Source organism: Apis cerana, linkage group LG5 (assembly GCF_029169275.1).
Source record: "Apis cerana isolate GH-2021 linkage group LG5, AcerK_1.0, whole genome shotgun sequence".
Taxonomy (NCBI): Eukaryota; Metazoa; Arthropoda; class Insecta; order Hymenoptera; family Apidae; genus Apis; species Apis cerana.
The window spans coordinates 12926661-12953577 of NC_083856.1; the positions used below are offsets into that span (position 1 = coordinate 12926661).

Sequence of the window (26917 nt, forward strand, 5' to 3'; positions counted from 1 at the left end):
TTTTTATTATAATAGATCTACATTGTTGATAAAAATATTAAAATATTAATTAATAAGATTAAATGATATTATTTAATGTAATTTTATACCAATTTATAAATTGTATAATTTTTCTTTATATTTAATACATAATATATTTAATACTTTTTAATCAGACATTATAATATAATAATATAATAATATAAAATAATATAATAATTTATTTTGTTATTAATATAAGAAATTGTCAAAAGATATAAATTGGAATAAAATAAATTTTATTTTTTTACCACTATATATATATTTTTCAAATTATTCGATTGCGTGAGGGTGAATCGAGGGTGGCGCCACAATGCGTCACACTATCAAATCATTTATTTTCTGTCTTCGTTTTGCTAGCGATGTACCTCTCTTCGTTTAACCTCTTCTTCGTTCTCGTTCGGTCGTTCTAAACCCTCAACAATCCCGCAGCCACCGTTTAACGCGGGGCTGCTGGAGGGATAGTTGCTTTTACCGTGCAAAAGTAAACGTGTTTACCACTTGGTCGCGCAAATTTTCTTTATACCGCGTAACGAATGTTGATTTACTATTCATCAATGATTCTTCGATTAATCTTGTCGTGCGATATGTCATGTGAGTAACGTTCATCGTGCGTTCTTGACGTGTTATGGCGTGGAAATGGTGGTCAACCGTTTCAGTGACATCGCTCTCGTTCGACGACATCGGGATATATTGTTGAATTGACAACTAATTGTGTAAAGTTTTCGTGAAAACATGAAGATCCCACCCCTGTCATGACCAAGGTAGGTGAATATCTTAATTTTTCAACTTTCATTCTGTACTATTATCTGTCAAATTTTATAATAGATGTTATGTTTCGTAAGCACGTTTTCTTTTCATTTCGATATATTTTCATAATACGATTCTTTTTATTTTGATATATTTTCATAAGAGGAAAAATAATAGATATATTAATTGACAAATATCATATTATGACAAATTTAAAAAGAACATTTTAAAAGAAATTTTAAAACAATCTTTAAATTGATTATTTCTTGATTTAAGGAAAGATTCGATGGTTATTAAATAAATTGTTATAGAGTGTATCTGCAATCTGTTGGTGCATCAAGGGATCTCAAAGTTTTTCTCAGAATCAGTGATTCGGAATGATGCATTTCTTACATCTTTTTTGTTGGATTCGGATAATAGTTAAAATTTTGAGATTGTGTCCTATTGCGGGTAAAATTGAGTGTCCTTTTGAATGATATATTTTGATGCCATTGATGCGCAAGGGACTCGGACAAATCATATGAATGGGTAATGGCGGCATCCAGAGACAATAATTTTAGATAGTGATATACATATAGCGCTGCAATCGTTCCATTGATCTGTGTTACATCGAATATATTTTCTGATTTAAATTTAGTAAACTTTTTAAAAATTGTACTTTATAATATATCTTTATAATATATCTGAAGTTTGATATTTCGTTTAAATAATAAATTTTTTTTATAAGTTTAAGTTACTTTGATATTGATATAATAATGAAATAATACAATTAATGATTACTATCTGCTCTTTATCAATCTGTCAAATGCAAAAAACTAGTTTAATATGGTTGTTGACATCATTAAAGATTTATTAATTATTTATAAAATAAATTTAAAAATTTGTTTTAAAAATAAAAATATTCATGCAAAAAAAAAAATTTTAAATTTCTTTTAATACTTATAAAAGAAAATTTTTTTTTGATATTAGTAATCTTTTAAATCATCAAAAAATTCATTGTAAAAATTCTTGCAATATAATTTACAATTAATTTTTTTCATTATTATTCAATTCAATTATGCGTTTTCTCAGATAATCGTATTTTAACTAAAAATTTGTATATAAGTAATCCAGTATGGAGAAAATTTTGGCTGATAAACGGCCAAAAAAATGGCATTATGTGCCATGACATTTTTCATTCGTAGCCCATTTTGGCTCACTATTTACCATATTTTATCTAGGGCGGCACGGGTAAATCGATACGCGCTACTTTCATTCATGGCTGCTTCCCCTCACACGGCTAGCACGTTGCCTCTATGTACCACCACTGACAAGCAACCACCACAACCCCTTATCCCCACCATTACTGACACTACTACTATTTCATCCATTAGTAGCATGGTTATCTCTGTTGCAGTGATTCTCAAATCTCTTCTTTTTTCATCTTATATTATTTATGTAACATATAATGTTATCTGTGTAACATTAATGATCATTACTATGAGACATTGAATAATTTTTATAAATCTTGAATAATATGCTTTTTATTTACGTTTAACATATAAATTTATAACTTTATCAATCTAAATACACGTAATATACTAATTTTTAAAATTAATTTTTATGATATTAAGATTAAGTGTTTAAAAATTGTAAAAAATCCAGGAAATAAAAAATATATAGAAGATCGAGCAATTTCATATTTTTTAAACTATATTTTTTTTTTAAGAAATATTTCTTTATCAATTTAAATTATTCACAAGCTTTTTGTCTAAAGAGAAAAGGAAATTAAAATATGAATAAAGAGACTGAAATTATAGATTAAATTAACAGATTCTATTTGCATATTAGGTTAAGATGGATTTCTGTTTCTTTCTTCTCCTCTCTTCGTGTTCAATATTGTATCATAAATAAAAAGAAGTATCTTTTGATATGAGATTTTTTCTTCTTTTTATATTTATTTTTCTTTTCTATCTATCGTTCATTTAAACATTAATATCAATATGCGACAATATATATACATACAGATAACTTAATATATCTAGCTCAAATGGCTTTCAATTGAAACACAAAAGATGCATAACATACTTATGAATAGAGTTTTTACATTTAATAATAAAACATATAAAATATAAAATACGTGTGTAATTTAATTATAATTATAATTAAAATTTGTAAATAGGATATTAAATATTAATAGAATGTACGATAAATTTTTATTATTGCATCATTGGAAATTTTTCGTACGTGTAATAATGATAAAAATAAGAAAACAATATGTTTAATCTTAAAGGAATAAAAAAGCAAGTTGAGAATCAATGTTTTGCTAGCACATTGGTGTTACTACCACATTCACCACCTTCGGATCCATCCTTATTGGCGCATGAGTTGCAAGAGTCACCAGCACCACCTCCGCTATCATTTCTTCTGCTACCACTATGCTGATCATAGCGATGGGGGGAATGATATTTTTTTCACAATCTCGACCTTTTATTCTTTTACATGCAATTTTAGATCGTCTCCAATTATTTTTTATCATAAAAACTTTTTATATACGTACGTCAAACTTATATTATATTTATATAAAAATAATTTTTATCTACTTTATACTTTCAAAGTATAAAACTATAATAAGAATAATTCATTCATTTTCAAATATTCCAAAATATATTCTTCGTATGTCATTATCGACTATAACTTTATGTTAAAAGTGAGAAAAAGTTAGCAGGAAGTTAGATCGAAGCCATCGCTAGCTATTGCTTCGCTATTATATATCTACTATATCGCGCTATCCCCACTCTTCCATATCACGTCATTGCTGACGCCCATCTCTGCTGCCGAGTATAATTTCGTCTATAACGTTCGTAGCTACTACAGTCTTCTCATCCTACACCTTTCGTTCGCCCTTGTCCTGACCCTTCATCTCCTCGTTTCCTCGTCATTAGATTACCATCCTTCATTCCCCTCTCTCTTTCTTTGTTTCTTTGTATTCGTTCCTTTCTTTTTCTCTGATTTTTATTTTTGCGCATACGATTCATCTACTCTTTCTGCCCATTTATTTTTAAAATCGATTACATGGAATAATTGGTCTCATAACCAATTTTCTTGTTATATAGGAGCTTAAATTTTCTCAATCATAAAATTAAACTATTGAAATTTTGATTTTAAAATTTTAAAAAAGAGTTTAAATGATTGAGTTACAAAGTGGATTGGTTAAAGAAAAATGATATAATTATTATTATTATTATTATTTTATATAATTATTATTGATATCGAAAATAAATTTAGAGTTCATATATTTATCGAATTAGAGAAACGAATCGAAAAAGTGTTGAAGTCGATTAATTTCAAACTTTTAGGTTAAGAATTAAGATAATAAATAATAGCGTATGAATAATGTTTAATTATATTTGCACTCGAATAATATTTGAGGTTAAATATTCGAAAAATCGAATTTTAGTTCAAGATAAGAGAATATTTTTGCATCCATTTCGTTGAACCTAATAAAACGAATAAAAATTTTTAATAATAAAGAAATATACATATTTTCTATCAAACAATTTTGTTGAAATTATGTGTCACTTAAGTGTATTTCAATTTCTTTCTCATGGACATAATGAAACATGTCGAACATTTCATCGTTCTGTGTATTTGTTTACACACATCGCGTTTAGTGCTGCAATTCCAAATCGATTTTATTGCATTGTTGCAATGCCAGATCGTGCCTGTTTGCAGTTAGATATAATAAGTTATAATATAAATTTTCCACGTATTTCTCGAAGATTTCTCGAATAATCCCTTGATTGATTTCCTTCGTTTTTTTTTCTTTCAAATAATTAATAAAAATGAATCCATATCAACGTAATAACTCTCGGAAATTATTAATACGAATTAATCCTTATTTATATCCTCTTGATGTTATCAAATTATTTTTATCAAATTATTATTGTTCTAAATTCTATTTAGATTATATTCTATTAGATTATATATATACATATATGTATATATATACACGACTCGAATTAATCACGAATCGTATACATTTTAAACAACATTGTTGAAAATTTTAATCTCGAGTTGAAACACTCGACTATTGTGTCTGGTTTGATTAGAAAGGATATGAGAATTTTTCCATTAATTCTCTTATGCTCAAAGCCGCGATAAAAACCTGATTGAAGCAAGGTTTACCATATATACCGTTACTTACCGGTGTCATTGTCTTCCGTCTTTCGATACTTTCTATCTTATTATTTTGTCCATTGAGAGACAAGTACGCTATAATTTCGATCAAGTTATAAAATGTAAAATGAGCCATAGTGGCTTAAAATTAATTAAATTTTGACGAGGAAAGGAAATAATCATTTCAGAGATGATCGTTATTGCAAAATTGGATTTGGGAAAAAAAGTAAGAGAATTAAGAACATTAAGAGGAATAAATTAGATTGTTTATCTCGGTCGATTTAATGATCGGAAGTAAAATATTGGTATTTAATGATACTTACAATAAAATTAGATATAGAACTGACTACGTCAATTTTGACCTAGACATCGACTCCGTGCCTCCTGTACTTTGCATATTTTACTTCGACATTTTATTTTTATTTCTGATCCGATTTAAATCATTTAAATCAAATATTATTTCAATATCTCGCAAATATTAAATGACGATTTAGAAAGATTGCGCGTTTTTAAAATAATAAATGAAAATATTTTGTAAAAAAATAATTCTTTAATTTTTCGATAATTTTTTAAAAATAAAATTATCTTTGCAAAAAATAAAGTTTTGACAATTTTTATAATCTTTTCGTTTGATTCATTAAGCATCGTGTATGTAGCTTGATGAAATTTAATCACAAATCGTGGGAAACGAGTTTCAAAATTCACTTGCACGCAAAAATTCGAGAATCAACGGATAACTTATCTATGGAAGGAAGAATGATTAGACTGTAGTGTAACTGCGGTTTGAAAGTGCGGAACAGTAGAATACGATCGTTCATGATCAACCACGTTGAAAGTGCCTCGCCCATAAAGGTCAATCCTCTTGGTCTAAAATTAGTGCTAATAGTAATGGTAGTCTTCCAAAGAAACAAAGCTCGTAGATACGTGAAAAAAATTTTTTTTTTCTATTCAAACAATATTAATCGACTTATGCATTCATAAACAAAATTTTAAAATTTGTTAAAATTTTCATGATTTGAAAGATCGATCCAAAAGAAGAGGGGAGAAAATAATAAATCAAACTTGACAATATTTTACGCATTAAGATGTATCAATTCGATAACGATTTACATATATCGAGTGTAGAAACGAACGAAAAACAATGATAAAAAAGAACTCGAGAAGTCTAAAGGTTTAAATATTAAGATCTTATGAAATAATACAATCTTGATTTGATTTTAATAACGAGTCGATAAAATAATCCTTACATGATATTTTAATTTAGAAGCTCGAATTGTAGAGGTTTAGATAGGATCTAAAATCGCAATTTCATCGCTCATTTACCAACAGAGAAAGCGTTGTTACGAGCGATTATTCTTCTTTACGCTGTGAAACTGAATGGTATTGGATTCGCTATAATCGTTCACTGGTTAACGCAAATTAAGAAATGATGAGTAAGATCGTTTAATTGATGGCATCTGATTTACATAGAAATATGGTGACAATTTACTTTCAGATTTCTATGCAGATATATATCGATAGACAACATAGATAGATTTAAATTAATTTTGCAAAATGAAATAAGATTTAAAGGTTTCAGGATGTAGGTAAATTCGAGCAAATATTTTTAGAATTATTATTACAGCGTTTCGGATCGAACGTGCTGCATTATTTATTACGAACATGGTATATTTCATAATTGAAGAAGTTTTGAACATTCGAAGGTCATCTTTACGCTTGCTCTTTTTCTCTTTTTTGATGTAAGAATCGCGTGATTTTTTTTGTACGTGCAATGGCAGCAAAGATACGAAGAACAAGATACGCTCAAGTTTCTCATGCCAATTAAATTAAATGGAATTTTACTCAACTTCGTTTCGATTTATATCTGCGAAACAATTTTGAAAGATAAGAAAGAATATACTCGAATTGTTATAAAAAATAGCCAACGATAATTCTGATAATTTGAACATTTTAAAAATTTCTTCTGTTTGCTTAAAAAAGAAGAAGAAGAAAAAAAAGAAAAATAACAACAACGAAGGAAGAATTCCGAAAAGCTTAATATTCCTAAAGAAGAACACATCGTTCCCGAAACATCGATGCTTGAACGCTATATAGGCCGAGGACATTCTTTTCCGAGAATGAAAGCAGTTTTTTTAGAGAGCGATCTATTCTCGCGCGTGAGCCGAGAAATTGTAATAATATGCCGAGTATATCAACTAAAACAAAAGAAAATTCCGTGTCAATCGAATATCCGTCGGCCAGCTTTGTTTAACCTTACAAATGCCAACAGACATTGTTCAAGGTTTAAATATGTTATTCATCGCTTCGTTATTAATTAAATTTATGCATATAACGCATCCTACGCGGCTTTTTATTTTTTCCCTCTTTTAAAACGAGTTATGACACGTGGGAAATGTCAAGATCAAAATGTCTACCGTTATTTTTTTTTTTATTCTCACGATCGGTCAAACAAGCATTTTTCTTGCTAACACGATTCATTTCTGGCATTCAAGCCTTTGTCTGCCGCCTCTGCGTATTTTCGTCGCGTATCCATCATCAGTTGTGACGGCCGAACTGAATTTTTTACTATGTTTGTTTTGTAATTTTAATTCGCGTAGACGGCGTAAAATAAATATTTGGATGGCAAAAGTTGGACGCGAAATTCATCTTGACATGATCGAATCTTAAAAAGGATTTCTTATAATATTTTATATTGCGAATTTGTAACAAGGAAATTTTAAAAATTTCAATATCGAATATTTTAATTCTTTAATTTTAAATATCCTAAACTTTTCAATTTTCACGTTCGAAATTGAGAATGAAATTTTCTGTTTTATCACAGTTACATTGATAATTAATGTATCGAGATTTTACAATAATAATGATTGATTTATCGAAGAAAATAAAACTTTCCAATTGTTTGGTAATACTCGCAGTGTTTTACCAATTTTTATAAATATCTTTTTTTGATGTTGTTTCTCTTCGTACAATTTCAGTGAAATTATATAAGAAACGAAAAGATTGAAACTTTATTGAAGATTTCATCTTGTCTATCGAATTTCCAAGTATTGCGAAAAATTAAATATCAACAATAACGATTTCGCATAGATTTTAGAAATCTGTTTTGAATATAAATGAGCTAAAAAAACATATGAGAAATGAAAGGACTATTTAGGGAAGAATCAATTAGAAGAAAAATATTTTATGTAATATTAATTTGAAGATGGTAATGTTTTTTTTGAGATGTTAAATTTATACAATTTTTGAGTTAAATTTTTAAAAAAATCTTCCTTTTAAGAAAATTTGCAATCTTTCCATTTTAAAATAAAAATAAAAAAAAATTAACAGAGGAAAAGAAATAATTTTTCCACGTAATCGTTTGATTTTTTTTTTCCATAAAAAGACATTCTCATCCTTGGCAATACAATCCGCAAATAATTCTTAAAAATTACACAACAGAAATTGCAACCTGATTAATATTTGATCATTAACCAATTATAAGAATCTAAAGAAGGAACTTGAAAATATTAAGTTGGTCATGTCCTTACAGCTTCGATGGAATGTGGGTCGAATCGAGCATTGTGTCTGAATCTGTGTCTGAAATTGAAAACGATCGTCATTCACCGTTCGTAATTTCTTAGATAATAATTTTGTCCCAAGATTACACGATAATCTTTTGTAATATCATCCCTAACCAATAAAACCGAAATCGGGAAAAAGAAACGAAAAAGGGAAAAAAGTATTCAGTTTTTATCGAGGTTTCTTAACCAAGCAAATTCGATTCATGTAAATTGAAATTCTTTCGGTGTGCACAGTTATTTCATCCGTCTACATACTCGGTGACCGTGATTACGAGCGAAAGTCCATTCTTGACTAGTTCTCGTTTTCATTCCTTCCTTTCCGCTTATTTGTTTTCTTTCTCTATGTTCTACATATCAGTATCAGTTTTGCAAATTGTCACCAACTATTCATCTCTCTAAAATTAATACCCAAGTGAATCTTAATTGGAACGTAAACTTATTTTGAATTTAACTCAAATATAATTCAAACCTAACCTAAAAAACTGTACAACCTAAATCCGTTTTAAATTTAATTTAATGAAAAATACAAATTCATATCCTTGTGCGAAGTAAAGTATCTTAATTGAAATCTAACCTAAAAAACTGTACAATTTAAATTTAATGAAAAGTAAAAATTCATGTTTTTGTGCGATGTGTTTTCAGTAACGAATAGTATAATACTGGTGAGGTTAAAAAATTATTTTTTGATTCGGTCATTGTACAGATCTTATACTTTCATTAAAAAGATTAAGAAAATAACATAACATTGTTACATCAATCGCGACATTACATCCCTATAACAACAATCCTGCGCCAATAGATTTTATCAATTTTACCCTAGATTCTAGGGATTTTGAAATATTCTCTAAAAAAAGTAAAAGATATATTTAATTAACATCATAATTAAAATAAATAAAATATGACAAAAATTTTTTGATCTTGCATAATGCAAACTTGTTACTCGTATACCAAATGACTTGGTTAATACACGATACACGAATTATGCGATATATGTATATATTATAAGACGTATATATCGAAGAGGATGAAAAATTAGCTCGAGGGAGATTAGAATTTTTAGTAATTGAGATTTTATGAAAAAAAGGACAGATTGGTAGTATGTCAAGGATATCTTTCGAGGTCATCGGTGATCTTTACAAATTTTTTTCCTTTTTTTGGAAGGAAGAAAAATGTATGTTATTTCAACCCTGACATTTCAAGTATGAAAAAAAAAAAAAAAATAAAGAATTTGTTCGGAAATTTGTATCGTTCTTTTCATTTCATATAAAACAAAAATTAATTCAAAAACTTAAATAAAACATTGCGAACGAAGGAATCACCTGATCGTCAGGCTTAACGTGAGATCTAACGTGATTTCTATTATAAAAAATATTTTTAAGAAAAAGCAATCTAAACACAATGTATAAGTTTATAAGTATATTGATCTCAATTAATATTTGGAATATGATTGAAAGATTTATCTTTTTATGAATTTAACTATATCATTTTTAATTTAATATTAGATAATTTTTTGATAGAAATAAAAAAAAATAGATTCAGATATTCCGCCCAAAGTGCTACGTTTCATGAATCTCTGAAAGAAATCGTAAGATCGTAGGTGAAAGCTGCGCTGATTCTTGCAAGTTATTGCGTGAACAGTGCTCGATCGGTGAGGACAGGTCTACTCTCAAAGGTTCCTTTGTTGCATAACTTCATAACGATCAGCAACTCTATACTTCGATTCACCGTATGATTCATTTTTCGTTACAATTTATTTTCGCGTTTTCTTATTATATAAGAAATTTTCTTTTTATCTAATTTTTTTTTTGTTCTTAAGATTGTTACTAATTGTCATCAAATGTAAATGTAAAGTTTAATCGTTTTATAAGATGTCTTCAATCTGAGAGATACGACCTTCAAAGAAATGACAATGACATTATGTTTTAATATTTTTCTTATTTTATACGAGGAGAGAAGAGAATCATTCGAATATTATAAAATGTTGAACGAGTGTTTCCGCGCAAAAAATAATACTATTTTTAAAGTGATGATATTACGCTATTGTAACGATGTCAATAAAATAAACTTAACGATTCTTAACGGTGCTTTAGCACACCTTATTATGCGATTCACGTACATAATTCACGTTTTATGGAAATATTATGTACGTATTTTACTATCGTTTAATTACATTCAGTGTTTCGTGATTTATCATCTATTGAAATTATTGCTTTTTTACTCGACAAACAAATCGCAGAGTATTAATTATTGTTTAAATCTTAAATGTACAGTTGAAAAAGAAAAAAAATATATTGCTTTGTAAATTTTTTTAATGTAATTATTCTTCTTTTTCCGTTTAAATAAAAATTATATTTATAAAAATTTGTTATTGTAATTAGAAAACCTTTTTTATTTCAAATCTTTAATTTTTTATTTTTTGAAATATTTTATACAATTAAAAGTCTCTTTTGATTGCATCAGATTATTAATAACCTTCGATATATAAATCTGCTTTAATTAACGGATCGAAAAAATTTCCTGTATAATTTTGAAAAAATACAATCCATAAAAACAAATTATTAGCTTTAATTGCTAAATCATGCAAATTAAGGCCCTTCGCATACTTTTTGCCGTACGATTGTACATCTCTCTTCGGTGTTTTCAATTGAAAAAAACAAGGAAAGATCATATGATCGTGCCATAAAAACTAAGTTTATAGTAATGAATTCCTTAGGCAGAATCAGTTTCAACCATAGATTGTAATCAATTCTAGTTAGACCGGTTTTTATTAATAAAAATGTAAATGTGTCCTAATATATTCCGAATACGAATTTATAAATATAACGATACATTAAAATGTTGAGATAATTGAATAAATTATACGAACAAGATATTGAGATTCAAATTCAAATAATTATTTAATAAAGAAAAAAAATGTATGCGAGAAGCAATGAAAATATCGAGAATTCAATACTCGAGGAATCGAGTCTTATTTTCTTGAAAAATATTGATTTTTAAAGAGATTGAAAAAGACAGATTTGCAATAATTTTTTTGCTTATCTTTAAATTGCGTTTAAACGCATGCTTCAAATGTTTACGCGCTATCCTGATACTATCTTCTCCTTTCTCTTCAACACTTTCACTATCACTTCGAGTAGCTGTGAATTCTGCTCAGATATTGCTGCTTACCGTCTCTAGGAGTAATACTTTTTATTGAAAAATTATTCTATTTTGTACGAATAATTTTTCACCTCATCAACAATGTTAGATTTTTACCAATAAATTTGTAAGTAATTTTGATAATTCAACAATTTAGTTTTTATATTGATGACAGTGACAGAAATTAAGTTTATGTCTTTTTTAACATCATATCCTTCTCTTTATAAATTTAGTTCTGTCTTTGAAGTACCAAATTCATAAATGAATGAGCGATAGTAGCGTAAAAGCAAAATAACGATTAATTGAGATGATTAGAGAGGAATAAAAAATCGTACGTTTAAATTGCGCGCGCGTTCTAGTTAAGATGGTTGGAATAACGTTGGTCCAGCGTGCGTCCTTAAATTAATTAAACTAGCGCACCAAAATTAACCCAGTTATGCGAAAGAGGATATCGAATAAATTCAACGCGCAGCCGCGTATTGGTGGCGTCAGTCGTGTATGTACGTGAATTGTCTAGTTGTATAGTGTGCGTGTGTTGTTCATGGACAGTGAAAAGGGATGAACAGGAAGAGAAGATGAAATTATAGAAGAGGAACAAAAATTCAAGGATATATTCGTAGAAACTCAACGAAACGAAAAATGAAGAAAGGAAAAAGAAATTTTAGAATGAAAACAAATTATAATTTTATAAAGCTGCTATTTAATAGAACACTAGAAAAAATCATGGATCAAAATAACAAAATCTTAATATGTAATAGAGAAATAAACGTATACATTAAAGTTTAATCGATCATTTATAAGATAAATGCAATCTGAAAGAAAGAAAGAGGAAGAGAATAGGCTGAATCAGAGTAGAAAAATTAATATAAGATTATCAACTTACAAATAATGGAACAAAAAAAAATATAACTTTAAAAAATAATTCTTTTAGTTCAATACATCAGAGTGGGAAAAAAAATGTATAAAGAATGGAAAGAGTAATGAATAATCGTCTGTTTCAAAGCGAGAACGAAGAAGGTAATAGAGAGAATAATAGAGAACCAGCGAGAGTAAAAAAAGAATTCATTAATTTCAATATTATATTCAACTCGAATGGATCTCTAAAGATCCATTGTCACTATATAACCTAGAGAATTATTTGATTCTTTTTTCGTCTCTATGTTACATATACGTAACAAAATCACGATGATGTGGAAAAGCACGATAGCTTTGACGAAGAGCGACAGAGACGCATAATCAGAGAGCGTTGGTGTTGGATGTAGGGTAGAGAAGGCAACAAGAGGGAAAGGGAATGAGAGGACTATTCCAGATGAAGGGAGATGACGATAGAAGAGAGAAACAAGACTTCTACATTACCTTTGAAGTCACTGGCTACTACCACCTGCTACCACCGTCGCCTCTATCGGTGGCTGTCTGTACACAGAATGCGCGGGGGCGGCGGTGTAGCGTCATGGCGAATGGAGAGCAGTGATGTTGTCCACGGTTCCACGGATTGATCCCATCGTTCTCTGGAAACGACGTCGAAGAGCACACGAATTACTTTTTCGATAGGCCTAGTATCTTTCCACGGATTTCCGCGATCCGTGCATTTTAAACGTGGTGCGCCATTCGACCATCTCTTTTTATTTAACGATTCGCATTAACGATAGTGCATTGGCGATTTCGCAATGTTTGTGAGAGAAATTTAATTCGATTTTCCATCATTATTTTTTCAATTATTTTTTTAAATATTTGAGAGAACGCCCGATTTCTTAAAAAAAATTATTGTTTAAATCGAAAGAATTGGTTCGTTTTTTTGTTCTGACTCTGGTATGCACACGTGTTTCATGACGAAGATACCATAGAGTTGGAAAAAGATTAGTTTGGTCTTCTATATGTGTGCATTGATACATATTTTTCTCTCTTAATAAAATTATAATTTGTGAATAATTATCATTTGGGATTTTTTTTAATAATTAAGAACTTAATATTCGATACTATCTTTTAATTAAATTGTTGATCAAATTGATTAATATTTGTTTGGTTTCTTGATAAACTTCATTGTATCAATAATAAAAATAATAATTATAAAATACGATTATCAGTATATGATAAAAAAAAATTAGAAATCTTGTACTTAACTAAATATCAAGTTTTTTCGAATTTTTGTAAACAAAGAAATTTTTACGATTTTAATCTTATTATGGTGTGTAAATCTTTGATAAAGAAATCTAAAGAACTCGTGTATCAATATTTCCATCGAAGATTTTGCTAAATATTTGAAATGCAAAACTTTTACTAAATCTATTCGGCATTAAAATGATGTAATTATAATGAATTTAAAGAAAAAAATCATTAATTTTTAACGAATTATTCTGTTAAATTATTAAAAATATCCTCAACCAACTAATTTATCTCAGTTAAACTATTGAACAAAATTTATAACAAATCAAAACTTTTCAGGAACAAGTCTAAAGTATCAAAAAGTTTATTATTTTCGAGCAATCGGTTATCCTTTATTCCAAATCTATAAAAAGGTTAAAAATTAACGTTAAAAACGTTAAAAATTAAGATTATTTAGAAGAAATATATAATTAGAAGAAAAGTCGAAAACAACTGTTCGCATCATCGATGGGGAGGGGCGTCGTCGATCTGATGACGTTCCTGGACGTCTGCCAGCTTTATCTCCAAACCAGACGAAAGTCGCGGAACTTGTGCACGCTTTGGGCCATCGTGACGTTCATTCGCACAGAGGACACCGGTGAATTCCTTCGTTGGTGTCGTGCCTACACGATTCCCTATCTACGTTACAGGAATGCCAGTTCAGGGAACAAAGAAAAACAAAGAGTCGATAAATTGATCCTGAAAGCCCTCCAAGAGTTGTTCTATTGCGGATGTTCACCGCCATCCGATCTTGTTAACGGAAAACTGTGACAAGTTTTTGAAAATGCATCTGTCACAAATAATAGATTATGTTCGTGGAGATTCTTCTGCTCTCGGTCTGCTCTTGGGAATGTAAGTGCATTACATTCTGAATTAGAGATGTTTTGTAGTGTTTGAGTAAGAATAAAATATGTGTGTTTAGAAAAAGATTAAGATTATATGCTTAATAAATATTTAAGAAGTAGCTTTACAAAAAAAATTATTATTTGCCAACAAGTGGTGTAAGATGTAGTCATTGTTTTCGACGTGTGAAGAGCGTTAGTTTGTACTCGATTTTTTCCACGGAATTGTCATGTGATTTCCATTTTCAATTTGTTTCTCCTTCTGAACAGTGTGTTCTTTTCTTCCACCGTTTTTCTCGTGACGAAAACATGAGTGGACGTCTTACAGAGTTTCTTTTTCGTTAACGGAAAGACCACTCGACCTGTTTACGTCGACGACGTTGACGACGTCAACGACAAGCGTTGTAACGAGGGTCCTCCACCGTGCTTATAAAACTTCGGAGACATTTGTTCGAGAAAGAGCAAGTTATCGTTCTATGATCGATAATGAAGATGACAAGCTTTTGCCCGTTTGATAAAAAAATGATTAAGATGAAAGATAAAAAAGTGAGGTTAAAACACTCGAAACATCGAAAACTTTTTTAAAAATCTTCTCAGAATTACAATATTGAAAAAGTAATTATTTTAAACACGTTGCCTTGAAACGTATAACAGCTCTACTTTTTTTCAACATTGAAAGCCAGTGTTCGAAACTGGTCTCAAGTGACAGCTGTCTACCGATTATCTCGTACGTAAAGCAGTGCCGTTCTAGTCAATACACGATTCATTAGAATGTAGGCCAAACCAGGAACAATTAATTAGGTCAAATATGCTACCTGTGGATTCTGGTTCGTACATTTTGCAAAATTGCTGGAATGACTTTAAAATTTCATAGTTTAATTTTTTTTCGACGTAAAAGTTTAAAATGAAACACTTTTAAATGAAAAATTTTTGATATAAAAATCAAGTCAATCAATGAATAATCATTTGGTCTCTGTATCTTTTTTTATTATTAATTAATCTTCTAATTATATTTTTCCTTAACTGGGATTCGCTAAAATCATGGAATAAAAAATTAATAAATCTAAATTTTTTATAATCGTAAAAAAAATTCATTATAAAAAATAAATCGAAAAAATATTAATTATTTCAAGTAGGAAAGTAATTATTTTGAGCATTTCCAGTCTTTGACTATGGAAGCGAATGAAAGTCAAAGATGGAATTTTTCACGGATGATTTTGCTTGAACTTGATGAAAAAGTTTGGACCAATATTTAAAAATAGGTTAGGTTCCCTTAAGGATAGACGATGTATACTTACCTACGTGGAATGTAGAATGTGTTTGGGATGTGTTATTTTGGTATCGATGGAAGTACTTTCCAGACAAGTATTTATAACTTCGTTTTATGTAACCTCATATTATTTAAAAAAGATGTAAACTTTAATGATATATAAAAATCTATTTGGAATCAAGTTTTTGAAACATGTTAAATTCACGATCCCTGTACAAGCAGAATATGTGTAAAAGAGTGCTTGGTAAATGAAAGTGACGAGAAAGTATGAACCGGTATCTTTGGAACCGGAATCCCTTGTTGATCACCGATTAAGGAATATTAATCGACGAATTATCAAATAAACTTAATCTCATGTTTAATTGAAATATCGAAAAGTTATTTATTCTATAAATAAAAATTTAATTTAAATGGAAGAAAATATTTAGAGAATCTTGTAAGCATTTAGACGTATCTCTCCTTTTAGCTATTTTTTTCTCGAGTAATTTAAAAGTGAACATTTTTATTCCTATACATCATGGGTGATAAACGGAAAACAATGGGACATAACAGATTATTCAATATAACAGAGCAAATGGAAATCCATCGGGATATAAATTGAAAAGCTTGCTATGAAAAGTTTTTGATATCTCATGTGGTATAAAATTACACACGTGGCGCAATATACATAACTATTAATATAGAATAAAGATAACTTAGAAGAATTTTTGTAATTTTATATTATAATTTTGTTAATTTAAAAAAATATATAAAAAATTATATGTTAATATATTCTTGTTGATCGCAGATTATGCAATTCAGTTCTCTCTAAGAATCAAATTCGATTTCTCTTATTGATGATTATTAAATTTCTCACTAATTATATAAATCATTTCAAAATTATTATTATGAATAACGAAGATTAAGAATAATAAATGGAGATTAAAAAGATTTATTTTGATATATAATTTAATAATAAATAATTTTCAACAGGTTATAATCGTAAAAATATTTCATGCGTTATTATACAGAAGTTACTTCATCATAAACACATGTATGTATTCTGAATAGAAATAACAATTTTATTATTTTGATATATCTAAGTATAGTTATTTTTTCTGTACTGTACCTCCGATTCTAAAATATTTATTCATATCATAAATGAGAAAAACTTAATAATTGAAATTAAGAATAAATTTATTTCAATAATTTATTAAAAAACATAGAAATAACCGTAAATGTAATTTGCTAAACAACTGAGATTATACGAAGAACGAATCAACTATAATAATTACGAATAAATATTATTCAAATATTTTAATAAATAATTACTTAATTAATTGCTTAAAGTAACTTTTTAATCGTTTATTCTTTCAACGAGTTAATACCGAGCTATGATTCAGGTAAATGTATTTGACTTTTAAGGTTATGTTGTTTTGTATAAACGAATAACAGGAATTGTGACTTTTCTTACAGTATCGCGGACACGCGTGTGGATGAGGGTAAACCATCTTAGCGAGAGGGATGTCTGAAAGCGACGGAGAACAAGTAGCACGGTCGGTGGCCTTGGAGCAAGCCTATGTCCATGAAGTTTATGAACAATGCGCCGAAAAGACAGTTCAGAGTAGACATTGGCCACGAATCTATCAATTTCTTGAAGAATTGGAACCAGGAGCCCTTGTCTGCGACATTGGTAACTTTACTTGTGAAATATCCATTGTGCAATCATATGCATTTTCTCTGTATTTGAAATCAACCTTATTATATTCTTACATTTTTCTCATCTAATTAATTGTCTAACCTATAATTTAAAACAAGGTATGGTGCGAGATATAATATACTTGATATAATATACATTTGCACGTTGTGTGATTATTTTCTATATGTAAAATATTAAATTAAATCAGCCAATCTATTAAAATCTATTAAATATGATTATATTTTTAAGACAAATTATTCCTATATAGAATTTATTTGATCACCATTTTATTTATTTTTCATGTCATTTTAATCATATTCATTATCTTCAATTAATAAATTAGCAACTTTCAAAAACAATTGAATATTCAAAGATCATATTCAATGAGTTATATCATAATAACTCGTGTGATTTTCCATTGAATATTTAGAAATTCAAATTAACTAGTTGATGATTCCAGACAATTTACTAATATTTTAATCGTACACATCCCATAAAACGCATACTCATATAGTCTTTACATGGATATTTATTGATATCTTATTATCTTATTCTTTCTTTTACCTAGTTTTTCTTTGCTTTTCAAACTCCGGTTACTCATGCTTTCACATGATCAATTGACCTCCGCATAGATTTATCAACGTAAATCCGTGCAGATTATACACGTATACCTCCATGTACATATGTATAGGTTAGGTGCGCACGGCTGATCCCACATCGTATATATGTAACCATCTCTGAAATACCGTGGGATCCGCTCTCTTTAGATTACACAAACTCATCGAACTTTAATGTCGTTTCATGTTTCGCATCTGATCCATTTTTCGTACATTGTTCTAACAAATATATTATTAATTTCAGTCGTTAGTCATTTTTTATATAATATTTTCTCTCTCATTTTTTATATAATGATCAGCTAACGATTCCCAATTAGATTCGAAATCGGAATTCATGATTAAATCTTTCTAAATACGGTTTAAAAATTATTCAAGATAATGATCAAAGCATCATTCAAATATTTATAAAATTTCAAAACATCGTTATTTATAGAGTATTTTAAAGTTTTACATTATATTAAAAGTTTTTTATCACCTATATGATAGTACACGCTTATTTTTTTTTTATTACAACATTTTAAAATATTAAATGAATCCATCCATCTAATCATAATTATTCTTAAAATTTTTCCGAAATTATTAACTAATACCTATTTTTATCTAGGTTGTGGCAACGGGAAGTACTTGAGTGTTAACCATAGCATCTTCAAGGTAGGAGTGGACCGATGCAAACGTTTTACGGATATCGCGCGTGAAAAAGAAAATGAGGTAAATATATATATATTTTTTTTACATAATATCAATAATTATCAAGAAAATATATATGTACACAATATGTACACATGTGTATACAAATTAAACGGTAAATCTGATATCGGAAACAGATTCTTATGTCTATTTCCTGTGTTTGCCAGTATAATCATAAGTAGCGTCAATAATTATATCCGGAAGATGATTTTTCTCACCACTTATATCTTGTAATTACACTGGAACTAAGAAACGACTAATAATATCCTTATTGAATGTACAGAAGGATAAGAAGTGATTTATGTAATTTTTCGAATTAAAATATTTTTATATTAAAAAATAATAAAATCAATGATAAAATAAATCAATTTTAAACAAATAATTTTTTTAATCTCAAAGAATTATAATTCTAATGTTTAAACTTTTTTGTTGTTTAGGTACTGATTTGCGACAATTTAGCCCTCCCGTTTCGGGATGAGAGTTTCGATGCGGTTCTCTCGATCGCGGTGGTGCACCATTTCGCCACGATAGAGAGGCGGGTTCACGCGCTAAAAGAACTCGCGCGGGTGTTGCGGATCGGTGGTCGATTGGTTATATCAGTATGGGCTATGGAACAGAAGCACAGAAAGGTAAAGAAAATCAAAATGATTTAAATACTTTAAATCATTTTTTATTTTATATTGTTTTTCAATATTTTTATTTTTACCACATATTTATATTTCGTGTTACCTTTTCATATTTTTATTTTTATTCGTTTAATTTTTTTTTTTTAAGCGAGAAATACGTATTTAATCATAGCGAAGAATTTTCTGAACGTACCAAAAACTACATTGTATGCGAGAAGGGTTTAAGAAGCGTTTAGTTTTGGATTTACAAGCCATTGCAAGGATTTGTAGATACAGTTATACGTATAGGTTATTCGATTGAGCTTAAAAATGTCGTCATCCAATACCATTGAATTGAAATGGTATTCAAACATGCCTTGAAATACACCCACGCAAGCATGACGGTCAATCGATATGATTATTCCAATGCACGTAGTAGTCAAGGTAAACCTTTGAATTTCTATTGCAGATAATATTATTTTTTAGCTCAGGTTTTTGTTCATACTTATTGGTCATGCATTTTTTAAATTAGCATTGGACATTTTTTTTTTCAAACACACTGTATTTTAATTGAAATTTACAAAATTTTTAGTAACTATTTAAAAAATTTGCAAATTTTATTTTTTTTTTATTTTCAGTTCGAGTCTCAAGATGTCTTAATACCATGGCCCAAAGCGTACTGTATGAACTCAAATAGATCGAAACGTTCAAGTGCACCATATGCCAGTAACTTACATTCCAATCAAAATGCTCAAAAATTCTTATCATCTTCCAAAAGGTATCCAATTATCTAAATAATTCAAAATAATAAAATTAAATTTAATATCTAAAAAAAAAAAAAAATTAACAAAGAAATATTGTATTTAACTTAATATTTAATATTTAAAAATCGAAAATATTTGAAAATTATATTTCGTCTATCCTATTTTATCTTTCTTTCTCTTAAAACGTATATCTTTTCTTCTTCCTCTTAAAACGTTTAAAACGAGGCATTGACATCGATAATTAGTGCTAATGGGATTCTTGCTTCAGAAATAGCCAACGAAAATGTAAAAGCAAGAGCTATTGGATCGACCCGATATTCAGTCCATCACCATCAACCAGTAGTTTATCCAGCCCAAATGAGACGTGCTACAGCTTTTTCCGCCGTGCTTTGCAGGTAACATAATTTAACTAATAATACAATACATTTTTATTTCTCCTTGAATAGTTAATCTATTATTATATACGTTATATAATTGCATGCCAATGCTAAAATTGCTTTTCCTGTCTTTCTTTCTTTTTTTTTTTCTTTTTCTCTTTGAACTTTTTACACGTATATTATTGTAACGCGATAACACGATAATTTTTAATAATAAGTAGTTAAATTGTTGGCAAGTCTTATCGATTTCGTGCGCAACCGTAATGATATTCCGTACGAAAAAGTAGGCTAACTGCTTGCGGAATATGCTTCGGATGCAATTGGAACGGATAAAATGCGGAAAAATTGTTCGTCAACATGACGAATTTCGCCTCTTGTTGTTTACTTAATAATCGATAAAATTGAATTGAAGAGAATCTTTAAGGTAATTGTTTTCTTCGAATTTGAAAATTTCGAATATTTTTTTTTTTTAAATAAAATGAATGACAATTGAATTAAGAAAGTTTTTAGAAATTTTTTTTCATTAATTCAAATTAGTCATACTTCAGTGATTTTTAAGGATAATTAATTCGAAGAAAACTGTAGCGGTTTAAAGACTGAAAGTCTTTATACAAATATAGTTATACGTATAATTTATTATATCCTATTATATTATGCATTTTATAGATATTGAAAAAAATGAATGTAAATTTTGTTTAGAAATTAGCAGGAGGTAGACGTGGATCTGGAAGTCGACCTTGGTTTCTTGACAGTTGGCAGAGCGGCAGTGGAAAGAATCGAAAGGACTACGAGCAAGAGGAACCACCGGACGTGGATGAGTTGCCCATCGAGTTGCGTCGCGTAGAGGATGTTAACATGACGTTAAACAAGCAGTCAGACTCTCTGAGTATCAAATCGAAGAGTTTAGGTGATATTTTAGAGATTCAACGACTGGATCTTGTACGATCTAGATCCAGCATTCCTGGTCTGTGCTCCATGTTGACATCCGAATTGAATCTGGATGGAGAATCCAGGACATCATCTTCGATGAGTGGTTCGAAGCCACGGTTGGTTAAACAGAAGTCTCATTTCGTAGATGACATTGGTTTGGAACATCCTGATAACACTGCCATTCATGAACTATCTAAGGACATTCCAGACTTCCAGGTTTCTATTATTTTATACATCTAAATTTTAATATCTCAATTTTAATGATTTAAACAAGCAAACTTTTTAATGTTTCAAAATAGAAATTTTAGCTTTTATAAGTAAGTTGTTAATATTGGCTAAATGTATTAATATTTTCTATATGTATTTGATAATAACAGATAACATCCAGTTATTATTCGAAACGGGGAAGTATCTTGAAACAAAGTTCGATGAACGAGGAACTAATGTCTACCGATAGATTAGCAGAAAAGGAAAGAGTACGAAGAAATATTATGAAACAGGCATCTTTAAACGAGGACATCATTTGTAAAGGGAAAACTTTCGAATCCCTCAAAGACTCCCTTTATTCCGTAAACGCGACAAAGAGATTTCAACTATTGAAAAGTGGCCTTACGAATAAGATCAAACAATCCACGACTAATATCGAAGTATCTGGTATATCAATCAAGAATGGATTTGTAAAAATTTTACAAGGTTGGAAATCTAGTGAAAATGAGACAACTGCAACGTCAAACATATTAAACGATGAAGCATCTAAGACGAAAAACAACGATTCGAAGGTTCAGCCTGTCTCCGTGCCAAAAAAGGAGACAGAGGGTATCGAAAGGCGTTTATCCCGCGAGGATGGTTCAGATTCATCGAAAGACAGTAGTTTACAAAGCGATACAAGCGTCGATTCCGAGGACAGTTTCGCGTCCGTGATTTTTGTGCCAAAGCAGGACGCACAGCCAGCAACAGAGGTTATTATTCCAGCCTCTAATAATGGTCATCAATTGGGAAGCATCTCGGCTCCCCCTTCACCACGCGTCAAACAACCTCCTGATACACCTAATTCAAGATTAAAAGTCATTTCTATATCCCCATTGCTCAAACAATTCCCAGCTACCAGTAAATCCCTACCTTCGTCTAGTCCACCTGGTCTATCTCCTTGTACTTTAAATTCTGCATTGACCAGATCGTTTTTTAGTTCAGCAACTGTTTCCAATCAGCAACAAGTGTCTGGAGATAATTCCATTAATACAAAGAAGACAGAGATTTCGAATAATGATTACCATCAATCGACTAATGAAGATTTGCAGAGTAATAAAAAAAATATTGAAAATGAAGTTTGCAGAAGAAATAGTTTTTTCGAAGACAAAAAACCTAGTTTGCAAGCTATACGTGCTTATAAATCTTTGACTGAGAATGTGGAAGTTGAGGAAATGAAAACTGTGAAAGATACAACTCCGCTTTTACAGAATGTAGATGATAGTTCTGATACATCATTGCAGGAGAAGAATAATTTTGAAATCGGTAAAGAAGAAGAGAATCGTAAAGCTAGATTGAATCAAATCAAAGAATTATTAAAACAGAAACCTGGTTTTGCAACTAGAACCAAACCGTCATTTCCTTTAGTCAGACGAGCTTCGACGACGGCTAGTGGCCGTTTAGAAGCCGTTACCAAAGTCTTGCCACGATTGCTTTCATTAGAGCTGTTTAATCCTGAGACTGATGACTTGGATAGCGATTCCAGTGGAGTTTCTTCGCCGGATTCAGTAGGTTCTGTGATCAGCGTGATTTCTGATGAAAGGTATATGGCTAAAAAGGATAATAATAAATCGGAGTGTACAGAATCTGAAGTATTAGATAGTTCAGCTGAAAATATGTCTGAACCCAGTGATGTAACAATTGATTCATCAGGATATGTAGCCGATTTTAAAGAAGATGAAACAAAGACAATAGGAGACAATAGTTTATCTCAATCTTCTAGACTTCTAGAAGCTGCAGCTAATGTTGCTAGTTCTCTGGAAGATGCTGTAGAGACGGCCATTACAAAAACGCACAGTAAACCATTTTCAACGCAAACAGCACAACAGAGCGATCTCGAAAATTCAATTTCCGATGAAAATAAGATCAGAACAAAATCGAATATTCAGTTGCCAGAAGTAGAAGATACTTGGAACGAAGAATGCCGTAAACATTTGATAGACTTTACTGAAAAACTTAGTGAAAACTTGTTGCATGAGCGAGATGAAAATAAAAACAATCAGCAGATCTTAAACGAAGCACTCCCTCTTAGAAAAGATTTGGATAAGCGAAATCTTGAATCTTCAACTTCTTATGACATTTCTTCGTCGCTATCTAACAAATCTAAATACAATGATTTATCCAATACAATTGCATGGCTGAGTAATACCAATAATGGTTTTCACGAAGATTCATTGATGCATAGAAGTACTTCAGATGATATAATGGATTTTGTTATGGTATCAAATACCGGAGAATTTATGAACGAAAAAGAAACTTCCATAAATAAACAATCTTCGGATAAATCCTATCTAAGAAGCGCAAATTCCATGGAATCCAGTGACATTGGCGAATCTATCGACAACACTATCAGTTTCAGTGACGGAAGCCATGCGGAATCTACTGGAAGATTATGTAGCAGCATGATGTCGCTGCTTTCGAACGTCGATTATCCAAAATCGTACGCCGAGAAACGAAGACTTCAATTACAAAGAAGATCCGCCTCTGAAGAGACGCCACCTAGGTATCCAGACAATAGTAAACGCAGCACTGATTGTCTGGTAACTACAACTGGAAGCAATGATTCCCTCAGTGGATCTTCATCCCAAGAATCTTTACCATCCGATCGCGGAGGTGGTGCCATAACCTATCATCAGTACTATCACGTGTTCAGAGAGGGTGAATTGGACCAACTCATCAACAAATATGTGGAGAACTTGCACATTATCTCGTCATATTATGATCACGCGAGCTGGTGCATCGTCGCGGAGAAGGTACAGGTCTGGACTATATGACTCGAGGCGGACGCCCCTGTCCCGTTTTGGCGCGGAGCGTTGCGCCTCCTACGTCGCCACGCTGCCTATTAGATCGCTTTTCGGGCAAGGATAATCAATTCGTGATACTCGCTGAACTTAACAACAATTTTTCTCGATTTATTTCTTGCGAGTACACGCCACGATGAAAATCGTGGTTGATTTTCTTTGTTATGAAACTCAAGGAGGTATGTGATATACATAGATGTGGCTGATGGCTAGTGAAAATGTAACGTGAATTTATTATTATTTTTTTCATTGAGATTGAATGTGATTTATTGAATTAGTTAAATACAAATTTCGACCTGAGTAAGTGAATTAAAAAGATATCAAAATTTTTGTGAATGATCTAAAAATTTAAAAAAAGACTTTGAAAAGACTGGATTGTGAATAAAGAGATGAAGTGTAACTTTTATTATAATCAGGAATATTCGTGCAATTAGATGAAATTAGTTTTTGTTAGTTAATGTATTATTGATCTTTCTTCTATTAAAATATGAAGTAAAATCGTGTAAATTGAAAAAAAAATATTTCATAAAGTTGAAAATTCATGATGCATATGTCGGTGAATTTTGTTAATTTGCAAATAATATCATTAGATATATATCAAATTGAAGAAAAAAATTGAAAAATGTGAAAAATAAAAGGCAAATTATAGGAGAAAAGGGATCGAAGTGTAAATATGTAAAATAAAATAAAACGTTTCCGACGTAAGCGCACAGATCGGTAAACAAAAGATAACTCATCAAATAAGCGATACTAGTAAAGTAGCAGTTTGTATTATTCGTCTAAGTGCTTGACCAAACGTTTCTTCTTTCCTCGTTCATTGTGTTATTATTGAAAAATCTCCATTTTAATCTCGAATCGATTGCATAAAAAAGTATAGTTTTAGTTTAAACATTAGAAAAATTTGTAGTTCCTAATCTTTTCATCATTATTCTCGTCAGTCACTATAATCATTCTGTGGAAAAAACGGGTACAATGTTTCCCATTGAAATATGTATATCTATACAATTTGACAATTGTTATTATATATAGTAGCGTTTCTAGTATGTTCACTCTTCTTATTGCTCAATATTTTATTTCTGTTAAATTGTTTTATTGTTTACAAAATTATTTTATAATCTTTTATATAAGATTTCTTTTATAATATATATATAGAAACACAATATTTATCTTTTTTTTGAAATAAATTAAATATGTTCTTTCAAAGTTTATTAATATCATTATTTAATGTTATTTAAAAAACACACACCTTTTTAAATTTAATTGAAAAAGGTGAAATAATAGAATAGGAAAAACTGCTCGAACTTGGACATAAATAATTGTATATAATTTGTCCGATATATTCATTCGATTTTCTTAATATTTTTTTAAATATTTAATATAATATTTAATATTGTATTAATTATTAATTATATAAGAGATCTTTTTTTCTTTTTCTTTTTTTTTTTTTTTACAATAACGTAAATAATATGAAAAATAATGATTCTCGTTCTCGTTCAAACATAGATCAATTTCCAAATATAAAACAATGCTTCGATAGCGTTTTTTACCATGCGTGTTTCATAAACAGCGTATTATGAAAATCGAGAGTTTAGAATAATAAATTGTACAGGAACTATTGTTCTAATGTAGTGAATGTTATTGCGCTATTACCACGAGGAAATTCAGCTAACGAAACAGGAAGATACGCTATTTAAATTTATTGAAGAGTCATCTATTTTGATGCTTAGAAAGTCATTGAACATTTAGTGAAAATTTTAAAAATATTATGGGTACAGTCTTATATATAATTTTTATTGTCAATATTTATTCACTTTTTATATTAAAAAATTTTATTTTATTTTGCGAACAAAATGTATTTTCTTATATATTTTTTTCATAATTAAATTTATTATTTAATTACATAAGTATCGTATATATTTTTTAATTAGCAAACGTGAATTTTATTTAAAAATAAAAAGAATCTTGTCATAAAAAAATAGCCATTAACAAAAAAAGATTAAAAATAGAAAAAAATATTTAATGAAACTAACTTTTGTTTTAAATACTTCTTAATATATTTCGAAATATTAATATTTGCAGTGCTTGGTAAAAGTGAAAGAATCATGTATACACTAAGTCTAGATCGAGATCCTTTTATGGATAGGATTGCTCTAATTATTTCGAACAGAATATTTGCTAATAGATGTACAGAAAATAAATATATAGTTTGAATTATACAAAAGAAGAACTTGAAAGAAGAAATACACTTGAAAGTGAAATTAAAGGAGAAATATACTCCACAGGTGGTACCTGGATGAATTGTTATAAAGAGAGTTCAAGGATCTTTATGAAATT

General features: G+C 29.5%; 1 protein-coding gene and 1 long non-coding RNA gene across 5 annotated transcripts; one reads left to right on the forward strand and one right to left on the reverse strand.

The window, feature by feature from the left end:
* Positions 1-362: 362 nt before the first annotated feature.
* On the forward strand, positions 363-25134 carry LOC107998823 (uncharacterized). 4 transcript variants are annotated; one of them, XM_062075454.1, is made up of 9 exons: positions 403-782; positions 17334-17550; positions 18778-18881; positions 19298-19489; positions 20104-20243; positions 20498-20624; positions 21306-21478; positions 21557-21752; positions 21914-25134. In XM_062075454.1, exons 2-9 carry the CDS (start codon positions 17382-17384, stop codon positions 24554-24556), a joined length of 3744 nt encoding a protein of 1247 aa, XP_061931438.1. In that variant the 5' UTR covers positions 403-782; positions 17334-17381; the 3' UTR covers positions 24557-25134. The 4 variants fall into 4 exon arrangements, with proteins under 4 accessions (XP_016913805.2, XP_061931438.1, XP_016913811.2 ...); XM_017058316.3 differs by having other exon boundaries at positions 363-782; positions 21306-21752; XM_017058322.3 differs by lacking the exon at positions 403-782 and adding an exon at positions 17112-17260 and having other exon boundaries at positions 21306-21752.
* LOC133666148 (uncharacterized) lies at positions 13094-16924 on the reverse strand. The gene is made up of 2 exons (XR_009829872.1): positions 15907-16924; positions 13094-13132 (listed from the first exon to the last, which is right to left on the reverse strand). It is a non-coding gene; the product is annotated as an uncharacterized LOC133666148 (long non-coding RNA).
* Positions 25135-26917: the final 1783 nt, after the last annotated feature.